The sequence below is a fragment of the Rhinopithecus bieti genome, unplaced genomic scaffold (assembly GCF_001698545.2).
Source record: "Rhinopithecus bieti isolate Rb0 unplaced genomic scaffold, ASM169854v2 scaffold_4709, whole genome shotgun sequence".
Classification (NCBI taxonomy): domain Eukaryota; kingdom Metazoa; phylum Chordata; class Mammalia; order Primates; family Cercopithecidae; genus Rhinopithecus; species Rhinopithecus bieti.
The window spans coordinates 2,396,018-2,408,664 of NW_016805139.1; the positions used below are offsets into that span (position 1 = coordinate 2,396,018).

At 34.2% G+C, this 12,647-nt stretch overlaps 1 protein-coding gene across 42 annotated transcripts in view; it reads right to left on the reverse strand.

Annotated features, from left to right (window-relative positions):
* Positions 1-299: 299 nt before the first annotated feature.
* Positions 300-12,647, reverse strand: part of RIMS1 (regulating synaptic membrane exocytosis 1) — a 521,220-nt gene continuing 508,872 nt past the window's right edge. For 35 of the 42 annotated variants that reach the window (XM_017871370.1, XM_017871361.1, XM_017871353.1 and 32 more), the window contains 5 exons: positions 12,321-12,459; positions 10,226-10,338; positions 4,703-4,804; positions 3,951-4,090; positions 2,106-2,598 (listed from right to left, as the gene is read on the reverse strand). In XM_017871370.1, the coding sequence (XP_017726859.1) occupies positions 2,380-2,598; positions 3,951-4,090; positions 4,703-4,804; positions 10,226-10,338; positions 12,321-12,459 (713 nt within the window). In that variant the 3' untranslated portion in view covers positions 2,106-2,379. Of the gene's footprint in view, positions 2,599-3,950; positions 4,091-4,702; positions 4,805-10,225; positions 10,339-12,320; positions 12,460-12,647 lie in introns of all 42 variants that reach the window. The other 7 variants (XM_017871387.1, XM_017871389.1, XM_017871390.1 and 4 more) reach the window with 4 other exon arrangements.

Sequence of the window (12,647 nt, forward strand, 5' to 3'; positions counted from 1 at the left end):
AGCAGAAAACAACCTTCCATTTGATTCTTACTGAGATTTATTATTTTTAATAATGCCACTTTTCAGAAGTATAGTCATGTGCTCACTTAGACAGGCTGACAAAGTGAAAACTTGTATGTGATGCAAAGTATCCTTTGGGCCATTGATTAAGACATAATATAGTGCATTGACAAGTCAAGTCAAATGCCCGCAGCAGACAACAAACCCCAGCCTCCCCTTCCCGTGGTCTGGCTCCCATTTTGCACCATAGAACCCACAATGGAAATCTGGCAAGACATAGAACACAGATGGCTACTGACTGACATGAAAAGTAAATTTTATTAAACATGTTTACATACATGAGTTGGAATTTCATTTAAAAGCACAGGGGAGTGTTAAGACAAGTGGTCAAAATAGAAAGATACTAGCCAATTATAATCAGTTGATTGTTGGCCACTAAGACAGAACAGAATCTAGTAGAAGTGCACCAATGCTTCAGTTCCTCCTGCTCAGCATGGTGAGCAGTGGTCAATCTGTGCCCTGTGGAATGATGGGCAGATAATTCTGGCATGTGTAAATAATAATAAATAATTCACTTGGTGCAGGCAGTATGTCTATGAATTAAAACCTAATGTGTACACAGTGTCTACATGTGTTACAGCCCCACAGTAGGAATCTACACCAAAATATTTATTAGAAGGAATTTGGTCCATACTACATCACGTTTTCCGGAGGGTAAAAAATAAAGTCCATCTATAGACATTTCACCACAGACCCAGAGACTGAGTCTGGCTAAAACCTGCAAAATGTCTATAACAAAAATGGATGGCTTAGATTTCTTGGTTATTTCGGTATAGTAATTAACAAGCAAACTGTACAAGTACATGCAACATACAAGCTGGCCTATGTGGAACTAACATACATTATTAAATAACCTTTTGTTTCTTTTCTTTTTAAAATTTTTTTTACAAAATGTGCATGCAGCTTTGAACAGTTCCAAGTCATGCTGCTCTATCTGTGTAATCACAAAAGTGGAGTGACTCATAAAAGGAGGGAGAACGTATCAATGCACCTGCAGAGACTGCAGTTTGTAGCACATGTACAGAATGTCACAAGGGAAATTCAAGGCCAAGAAAAACTAAATGAAGAAAATGCAAATTGAAAGTTGACTTTGTTTATTTTTCCCCCCAAAAGTAAGATACTTTGCATTAAAAAATCAAGCTTTGTGCTTGCATCAATCTCAAAGAAATGTAAACTAAAATTCGATAAAAACATTAGTTTAGTGCAGAATATTTCAACTGGAATTTCCAGTGGAATATTGAATAGCTCATACCATGCTCTTTCCAGGGCAGATGGGTGTGTCTACACTGAGGCATGGCTGAGAAGCCTGGGCGTAGCTCAAAGTGTCTTAGGCTCAAATCCATTCCTAGTCACCATTTTTGGGAAGTCAAAGTATGGTTTATACACATGAGCATTTTTTTTTATATCAGGAAGAAAAAGGCAATACAAGGAGTGTTTTCAAAGTACAATTATGCAGTTAGTTTTAGTCCCCAGCATTAGTTGCAGATTGACTTCTTTAAAAGTCTTCCATGCAAAACAATGGAAACCATAAATTAATTTTCTAGAATGCAAACAGATAGGCTCTTCATTAAAAAAGTACTTCTGTGATTATTTATTTTGGAAGATAAGTTTTTGTCTTTTGGGTTTCCACACATAAGACTTTAAAGAATTATAAAATGAAAGCTAGTGAAACCCTTCCTTGGCTTCACCTTATGTAGCTGTTTAACACTTTGGGGAGATGCCACAGAGACGACTTCAGCCCTTTTTTTGGTGCTTTTGGAAAAAAGAAGGGAAGAGTCTCTGTTAGCATCATGAGGCCTGTCATGACACAGCCAAAAAAACTAGTGGAAATAACAGATGTGGTGAAAACAAAACAAAACCTCAAGAAACAAAAACCAACAAACACCACACAAATAAACAAAACACACAAAAGAACAAAACAATTCAAACATCAGGGAAATAACACTGCTTGTGGTCTGTGCAGAAACGTGTAGAATACAACTTTTCACAGAGTGAGAGTTTCCAGTTTGTTCAATTTGGTGTGTGTGTGTGTGTGTGTGTGTGTATGCGTAGATTTAAAGTTTCCTCTTTTTCTATTTGTTAGAAGCATCAGTGACTCTCACCAGCACGTTGATTCTTCCTGTAATTTGATAGATTGCCTTGTTCTGTCATATGAAGCCATGTTTTAAATAACAATTGGGACATATTATTGAAAAACTACTACAGGCAAAACACAAGTTGATTGTCTGTCTCCAACAATGCTTTTGATCATGAAATATCTGCTTCAGATTATTATCCTGAAAGGTAGAGTTTTATTGGAATGACTCTGGTATGAGTTCACTATGATCGAATACAGGGAGGCCCAGTTGAACTTTCCAGAGATGACTGGGAAGCCCGGCGGGTGAGGGGAGTGAGTGTGGGATCCACCAGTGAGGATGGTGGGAACAATTTGTACCATCCGATCACCATGCTGGACAGGTCGAGTTCTTCCAACAAGATCTGAGCCACACCCATAAAGCATTTGTGGTCCATTCTGCCATAGTCTCCCCAGACAATCACCTGCAGAGATAGAGAAATGCAACATTACCTGGACTTCTCTCTGCTTCATATCTGAAGGGCTCAAAGCAATTATGCTGTAAAAGTGGGCCAGTCAGTGAAGCAGAGGAAATGAATACAACTACCACCAAGGAGAAGGCACAGATAAGAAGATACACTAACTTTAAGATGCTTATAGACACTTCACAATAATTTTTAGTCCTGATGGAATGAAGGATTGTGTGTTCCTAGTCAATGAGGAGTATTATCTACATAAGCCATGTTAAAGAAATAAATACATAAGATTATTTTTATATGAATGCAACACCTTTCTTGTGTAACTACTATCTAATTAGCGATGTGCAGGACCATAAAAATATAAAAATTAAACTTTGTGCAATTTAGGAGGGCAGGATGAGCAATCCAACTCAGTATACCATGGAATGTATGTACAAGAAAGTATGTACAAAGAATGAGAGTACTCATTTGATTTCTTTTGTATTACGGTCTTTTTAGTGAAGGGGTAGATCAAAAAAATAATTGTGGGCTGGTACCTTTTGAGGACTTGCCTGCCAATTTTAATTTAGATGATTAATATTTCAATTAGATCATTAAAAATTACCACAATCTAGGTCAACTTCTATTGGCTATTGGTGTCAGACAAGCCTTCCATTACACCTAGTCCCAGGTTCTATTTTCTAATACTTCAGTCATCTGTAAAGGTTCCCAACTGGACTCATTCACCTGTTTTATACAAACAGAGTTGGTGGTGAAGCCCACCTTTAAACTTTACTGAGTAACTTTGTGAAATTACTTTACTTCTTGAATCTCAGACATCATCTTTAAAATGGGGATAATGATATTATTGCACATGTTAGTTACAACGTTTAAATAATGCATATAAGCACCTAGAAATGCATCCGGCATTCAACCAGGACTCATTCTCTTCTCCCCTCTCTCTTCCTCTTTGTATCCCATGTTTGGTAGAAAGCAATGCTCAACCAGCTATTATTAGCATTGTTTTGTTTGATATATCTCTATCTATTTATCATCTATCTATCTAGTGAGGATATATCTCTATCTATTTATACCTATCTATCTAGTGAGGAGTGAGGAGGGGCGGGAACAGGGCAAAGCTAGAAGGAGAGGATAGAGACAGAAAAGAAAAGAAGAGAGAGAGATAAAACAAAATTGTTCTCTATTAGATCCACCAAATATTTTTAATATTATATATTATTTACATTATAAACTAACCATTCGAATTTTTTCTACTCAAGAATATTATCCTACATTTATCTCTTTGTGTTTTACCATCTCTTTGATACATGAATAATACAAACATTTCAATGTCAAAAGCCAAACAAACTATTACTGACCTGAAGAACTTTACCCTGTGGACTTTCATCAAAAACCAGAGACTGCTGATACAAAGGATCAAGGGTTTTTCGTGCAATTCTTGTCTTCTTCTTGGCTATACAGGCCCCATTTTCCAAAAGATATACTTTGACATATGGAGCTAAACAAAGTTATATTAACATACAAGAATTATTCCTTAAATTCAACTATTTTTTTAATTAGAGAATTCCCTATTAGAGAATTAGAGATGCTTACTGAAAGTTTCCCATCGACTGTTTAAATTACTTAAAATTTTCATTGCTCCATAAATTCTATTCCTTAAATCTATATGTTACCATTACTGCCATTTTCCTCTATTTTGATTCAATGGTATACAAAGTTAGTTTGAAGACTTTGACTTACTTGGGTTACAATGCAGGTTTTATATCTTTAAATGCTCATTGTGTCCCCTTTTACGATGTAGAACTATACTTCTTTTTTTCTTTTGCCTTTTCTAAATGTGCAGGAAAGAAAATAATTGACACTAGTCTAAGAAACAACCATAACTAACCTTAAAAAATATTATAACATACTTCCTAACACCTTCTGAAAGAATAACTGTGCAAGGAAAACCCAAATCCATTTTAATAACATCCAGGAACACAGAAACACTGCTTTTTAAATTAATCAGATGACGCAAAACAGAGCATGTGAAATTCAAATACAGCAAATGTTTTTATTTGTTTGCCTATTAAATAGCCCCTTCACCAAATTCAGGAATACTTCTCCTTACCAGGCGTAGATTTGGAACCAGGCTTTTGTGTGAGGCTTCGTGCTCTAATAACTTCAACTTCTAATTGGCCCTTTTTGTCCTCCATTCCAATTTGTATATCACCTGCAAATGGAGGGGAAGCAAGATGTGTTTCAGCTTCTTTGCAGTTCAGTGCAGTTAAAACAAAAGGAGAGCCCATAACAGACTACAGATTTTTATCTTCATGATTTGGTTGAGAAACTAATATTTAGACCCCCTCACTCCACAATCCACTTTTCTTTCTTGGTCTCCAAATCAAATTTGGAAATGATTCTCTTATTTTTTCTGGTATTAATCCCTCTTATGAGATTCGCAAATTAGTTAATAAATGACTATAACAACACTGAAGTATTTCTATAATTCTTGTACTTAATGTGATTTCTTACTCTTATTTCATCCAGTATATACTAAAAAATTGTAACCATATGTATTTTCATTATCCAGAGAAAGCCACCATTAATATTTGGTGAATAACCTTGCATTCTCATACTTCTATCAATCTATCTGCCTATCTATCTATCTATCTATCTATCTATCTATTAGCAATCATGATCATATACCATTATTTTATTGACTGTATGGACTACTGCATGGATATGTCATTACCTATTAAATCAGACTCCTATTGATGGAAATAAATGTTATTTACATAAACTATTTTATGGTGCAGTGTAAGTAAGTAGGGTTATAATGAACAGTTTTATAAGAATTCTTGCACATATTCTTGAATCAGTTATTTTTTGAACATAAAATTCCAATATTTTAAATTTTCATATGTAATAGTATGGACATCCAAAAATTCTATGCATTCTGCCAACTCCTCCAGAAAGGTTTGCACTACCACCAGAAATATCACTCTTCCTGCCTCCCACCCTTACTAATACTGGTATTAGCAATATGTCTAATATCAGTATCAAAAATATGCTTAATTTTTGCCAATCTGGTTAAAACGATATTTTAATTTGCATTTCTTTGATTATTAAGGAGCATTATGTAGCCCATGTATAGTTTGATGCAAAATTAGATCAGCAACTAGAATGAGTCCCTTCCTTTTTATTTCATGAAAATATTTGTTTCATAGTTTTCATGTCTCTCGAGCTCATATTTATTAGAGCTCCTCTATGAAAACACCTGGGTGTATTCTCCCCATTTTTTGGTAAGTAGAATGTTAAATACTGACAGTTATAGTTCTACTCAGGTTTTTTCAGCTTTCTACTTACTCTTAAATTCTTTGTGGTAGGTTATATTTTTTAACAACTGTTCATCTCAAATAAAGTTTCAAATGTTAAGCTTTTTTTTTTTTTTTTTTTGAGACAGAGGCTTGCTCTGTCGTCCAGGTTGGAGTGCAGTCGTGCGATCTCGGCTCACTGTAACCTCCGTCTTCTGGGTTCAAGTGATTCTCCTGCCTCAGTCTCCCAAGTAGCTGGGACTACAGGCATGCGCCACCCTGCCTGGCTATTTTTTGTATTTTTAGTGGAGACAGGGTTTTACCATGTTGGTCAGGCTGGTCTCAAACTCCTGACCTCAGGTGATCTGCCTGCCTTGGCCTCCCAAAGTGCTGGGATTACAGGTGTGAGCCACGGCGTCCAGCCTAAGCATTTGCATAAGTGGTATCATTCAGCAATTTTCTTTCTTCACTTAACTACATTTTCTTAGATATCCATCCAAGTTGATGTGTTGAGATCTAGAACATTCCCTTTAATTTCTCTATAATAGTCTATTACATGAATGTCATATTTATCTACTCTCCAGTTAGGGGTCTTGGTTTTCCTATTTGGTGCTGCTACAAAAAAATGCTGCAAAGAGCTTCTTGAGGATATGTAATTCGAAGTTGTATTTCTGGGTCACAGCACATCCACACTTTTATTTTTACTAGATGCTGCCATATTATTCCAATTGGTGACTGCACCAAATTACACTTCTAATAGCAGTGTAAGAGAATGCATATTTCTAAGCGTATTTGCTACTTATATTGAAAGATTTAAACAATTTGGACAATCTGATATGCAAATACACACATACACACACACACACATACACATGTGTGCTTTGTAGAAACGTTAACAGATAAGTAAACTCCACTCTATTTTCAGTTTGATAATTTTTTTCTCATAAATTAAAACTGAATTTTTATCAAACATTTTTTCTGCATACTTAAGATGGTCATTTTTTATTTTTATTACAGTAATGTGATCAACTATATTAATTAGTTTTCATATATTAAACCAACCATGTATGTGTTCATGAAAAAAAATCCCATTTTGTTGTGATAATATTATTTTTAGTATTGCTGAATTTGCTTTTCTTGGGGTTCATGAGGGACTCTGGAAAGTATGACTATATTTATTTTCAGTTCTGAAAATCTATCAATCATTATATATATACTTTTTATTGTCACACTCTGTTTTCCATTTTCATTTTTATTTATTGATACATAATATGTACATAATATATGTACGTATTTTTTAGGTACATGTGGTAATTTAATACATTCATATACTTTGTTATGATCAAGTCAGTGTAATTGGGATGTCGTTACCTTAAATATTTGTTTTTTTTAATGCTAGGAACATTTGAATAATTCTCACTCAAACATATTTTCAAAGGCGTCTGGCCTATACTCCTTCCTTCCCTATTCTAGGACTAATTAGACATATATTAGACCTCACTTTTCTGCTCGGTCTTATAACTTCTTATTCATATTTTCCATTATTTTGTGTGTCCAATTAATTCTGGATACTTTCTTAAGGCTTTATCCTCCAGTTAACCACTAACCAATTATCTCCTCAACTCTGTCTAAACTGCTGGTAACTCATCCATTGAATTCTTAACTTTAGTTATATTTTTCAATTCTATAATTTCTATTGGGCTCTTAAAGATTTGAGTTTTCTGATGAAATTCTCCATCTTGTTTTTTATTTTAAGTAATCTTCTTTCTCTTCCTCATGACTTGAGATGATGTCCTGAAATTGCATTAAAAAGATTTTCCTTGTTTGTTTGTTTTGTACAGATTGTTCAGTTCGCCACTCAATGTGCTCTTTCAATCTCTCAGGTTTTATGTTTTACTTAAACACTCAGGCATCGTTATTTTCCCTAAAACTGTCTCTCTATTCTCTTTTAGGTTCCTGTTAGAGTAAGTTTGAACTTTTGGTTTATTCTTCCTACATCCCGAATTCTCCTCTCTTATAAAAGATTTTTTTTTTTTTTAATTTAAATAGGCCATGTTATTGGTGGTATTCTATAGTTCTCCTTGTATTTAATTATATCTTAAGCTTTGTTCAGTATCCTATTTAGCTCATTCACTGAGTTTTAAATTTTAAGTCATTATATTTTCCATTCTCTAACTTTCTTTCTTAAAAATATATGCTTGTTTTTTGTTTAATAACCTCTTGGCATTTTTTTTTCTGTGGATTATATGATACTTTATCTCTGAAAACTTCTAAGTTATTTCTACTTATTTGAATCATTTCCATTTTCTCAGGCATGGATTCTTTGGTCAGTTGATCAACTTTGTTGTTCTAGACATTCTCATTAGTTTTATAATTCTGTTTCAGACCACAGTTACTAGAAGTCTTTTGTTCCCTTTTTGTCCTTTTAATGTTTCTTAAAGATTTCTTTTTAAATCACACACATATCCCCAACTGTTCTAGAAAACCTGTTATGTTTATACATAACTAACTTCTACCCCTCTCTCAACTTCTTGTCTTCCAAAACTTATTGCTTCCAAAATTTTCAATATTTTTATCTGATTTACTTTCTGGCATTTGCCTCGTTATTTCTAAGCACTATACTTATCCTTTCTGCAGTTTTAGATAGTATTATTGACTTTCAATTTTGATCTCTTTCACTGCCTTCCTACCCCTACTACATACGTGACAATTTCTGTCATCCCATTCTCCCAATATTAATATTTATATTATTTCGACTATGTAACCTTATGCATAACTGTGTGAACTAGAATATTATAACCACTTCTCATTTCTTAGATCTTCCTTTTCCCTACACTTAATTAGTGTCTTTTAATAAAGTATTTGCTTACATTTTTATGTAGACCTCATTAGTTCAAATCTTAGTCTCTCCTGGTTGTTCATCTTTTCCATAAAAATCAAACCCATTAGATTCTACAGATTTTATCTCATGAAATCTGACACAATCCAATTTGAATGCTGCTTTGAAACCTTGCTGCAGTTACCATTAGTTCTTCCTTTGCTATCACTCTGGGTATCCCAATCATCTTTATCTTGTGAGGAAGCATTTATTTATTGATTCCTTTTTTTTTTTTTTTAGTTCATAATTTTGAAAATTCGCTTAGTTCATTTGGTCAAAGTAAATCTTCTAGTAGCTTTCTGAGAAATGTTAGCAATGAGGAAAATGATTTGAGGCCTTGCCTGGGGCCAAATATGTATCCACTCTAGCCTCAAAATTACTTGATAGTTTGGCTGGCTTTTGTATTCTAGGTTGGAAATTTGTTGTTACTCAGAATTCTGAAGGTAATGCTAATAGTCTTCTGGCTTCTAGTATATTGAAGAATCCAATGAAAATATGAAGAGCCCAACAAGAATCTGATTTTTTTTTCTTTTTTTGTTTTCTTTTTTGAGATGGAGTCTTGCTCAGTCGCCCAGGCTGGAGTGCAGAGGCGCGATCTTGGCTCACTGCAAGCTCTGCCTCCTGAGTTCACGCCATTCTCCTGCCTTAGCCTCCCGAGTAGCTGGGATTACAGGTGCCCGTCACCACGCCCCGCTAATTTTTTTTGTATTTTTAGTAGAGAAGGGGTTTCACCGTGTTAACCAGGATGGTCTCGATCTCCTGAACTTGTGATCTGCCCATCTCGGCCTCCCTAAGTGCTGGGATTACAGGCGTAAGCCACCACACCCAGCGAGAATCTGATTTTTGATAGTTTTTTTGTAAAATTATTTTTCCTCTTAGGAAGCTTCTATGATTTTATCAAGCATCAGTATTGCGAAATTCCACTATATTGTGTCTTCAAGCTGATCTATTTTCATGCATTTTGCTGAAGTTCTTTCCCACTGTAAGATTACAGAAAGATTAACTTAAGTGTTTTCCAGTACTTTTTAGTATCTTTCTCCACCTTCCCTTTTCTTTTTTATAGTTAAGTCTAAAATATTAACTTTTTTGGTAAGTTGTGTAGGGTGAGGGAATTCCGTAAATTTTTTCACACAGGTAAATAGTTATGCTACTATACTTTATTGAACAGTCTATCTATTTTTTTTTTCCATGCTCTGAAATGCCACCCTTGTCCTACATTTAGATCTATTATATCAGGGTTCCTGGTAATTCAAATATTTATGGCTAATTTTACTTCCTTTTACATAATATCTCAAATTAGAAAAATATACTTGAAATTAGAATAGTTGTTTACAAACAGTAACTCCCTAGCTAAAATGTTGCTTCTCACTTGTATTGCTATTACACAATTTTAAATACTTTAAATGACTTTGTCAAACACAAAACATCAATTTTCCTGTAGAAAAAAAATGATTCTTACCCATTGCAGGGGTGGCAAGGGTTTGGCGGCCAACAAGCTGGGCTGGTCCCAATCCATCAAGAAAATCACTGAACTGACTGTCAGCTCCCAGTCGCACTCCAGGAAATATTAAACTATCAGCAAAAGGATAAAAACCAAAGGAAAAAAAAACCATGAAATCTTCTAGAATTCTTTTCACTAGTTTCCATTTGACTAATTATGATCATGAAGCATAAATATTACTTAGACAATCTGTTTTTTTAATTGATTATTTGCATTGCCTTTGAGCCAAGCATATGAGGCTTAACATTGATCGAGGAAAGGTGTACACTCTCAATTTGATACCTAATGCTCTATTCAAGAGGGCTCAGTTATAGTTTTTAATATATCAAGTTCCAAATCTCTATATAAATGTGTTGCTGAGAAAAAAACATAAGATTCAAATTTTTATATCATAAACTTCACACAGATGCTTGCTCATGAACATTAGGTAACATTAATGCTAAATTTTTTTAAAGTGGCCAATAATTTCTTGAATAAATGTTATAGTTCAAGTTCTTATTTATAAACATTTAATTGATTCATTTCTGAATCAATTCTGGTTAAATTCATCTTTCAATCAATTAAATGTTTAAATTATTTGAGACTTTTATTTGGTTCCAATTGAAATTAATTGATTAGAAAATCTATATTTCTTCCTATAATATGACTTCCTGATAGCCCCAGGATGTAAGCTGCACAAGGATAGTGCCTGTGCTGTTCTTGTTGACTGATGTAGTTATCATTGGGTAATAAGAACTATGCTCATTATGTAATCGGCATTCAGTAAGCATTTTTTGAATGAATATATTCCTATAGAGACTTACTCTTTCCATTGTGCTTTCACATCTATTATTTCTCTTAACTAAGGGAATTAAATGGGACACAGATTATAATCCCATCCAGAGACCATGAAAATAAATCCAAGAGATTAAGTGGTTTATGATGGAGGCAAATTTTATTTGTTACTTTTTTGTATCAGAAAATGATGTGTTCAAGTCTCATTTGTATATTACTTTATGCTACTTCATCCAATACTCGTATTTTGTCAGTAAGTTTATCTCCATAACTTTCATACCTGATGATTTTTGTTCTTAGATATTCCTTACTGGAAACATGCATAACAAGCCAATCATTTGACCAACTAAACAAAGACCAACTAGTTTCAGGAATGGGAAGGAATATCACAAACAGTAATTTGGCATAATTCTGTTAAATTTTCTAAACAAAACAAAAAATCCAGTAAAGACAAGAAATACTAGATTGGCATATGAGTAATGTGAATGGTAATGAACAAATGATTATGGAAAATTTACATGTGGTGCATCTCCATGTAATCCAAAACAACACATTAACTACTTATTTGTAAGATCCACTACCTCAATAAAAATTGTTTTACCAGAAATATTCTCAAGCATAGGAAGTAGCAGGTTTTGTGCAGGATCCATATGAAATGTCAGAAAAAAAAAATCGAACTGAGTAAATTTTTAAAAATTGTATTCTACTTTCTCAGAATTAACGAAAACATTTTAGTCAGAAAATAATGAAGCTGATAGATCCTGGATTATTTCCTAAGGTAAAATGAGTCAGCAATGTTTTAAAACAAGAAAATGTAAGTTACTTACATATATGACAGTGTTAGACTTAGAAAAGTTAGGGTCCAAATTAGCTTTGAGAAAATTAAGAAAATGGGAAATCAGTTCCTTACTTATAAATTTTAATTTAGACTTTGCTGACAGGGACAGACTATGAATTTCCCCTATGAAAGAGTCCATTACCTGTGGCATTTCTACACTAAACATCCAGTAAGGAACTATTCTGGGCTTTCCTAGATGGAGGAAATGAATTTGTTCATGTGGACTCAGAATTTCTTCACCCTTTGAAAGGTATGAATGACCAGGTGTAGAGGTGTGTCCATGTGTACTTACTTATAAGCCATTAGGGTGATTTAAAATGGATGGTTGAACTTCTGGTTAAATAGAGAAGCTGCACAGTAACACTCAGTGGCTTTGTTATTTTACTGATTAGTACACAATTCATGGTTCCACAGCCATGCAGACGTGCTGACAGCACTTACTTGCCCTCAGAGCTGTAACTGTTGATGCTGCCATCAGTAGACTCTCGGCTCGGTTGCCTTACCATCTTCCTCATTTCAGCTGCCATGCCTGTTTCTGTACTTCTCTGGATGGTACTTTTTAACTTTTTGTGGCCCGACTCTGACAGGAGAGAGTAAAAGAAACTCTAAGTTTTATCTAGACAGTTTCCCCCTGAATATCAATTGATCCTGCAAATATAATAGTTAATTTTACACATAATTACAAATTTAATCAGAAAAATAGTAACCTAAGGGAGTACTTTGCTTGATTCAGGCTCCTTGCCAAAGTGTGCTTGGCTAAGAGGAGTA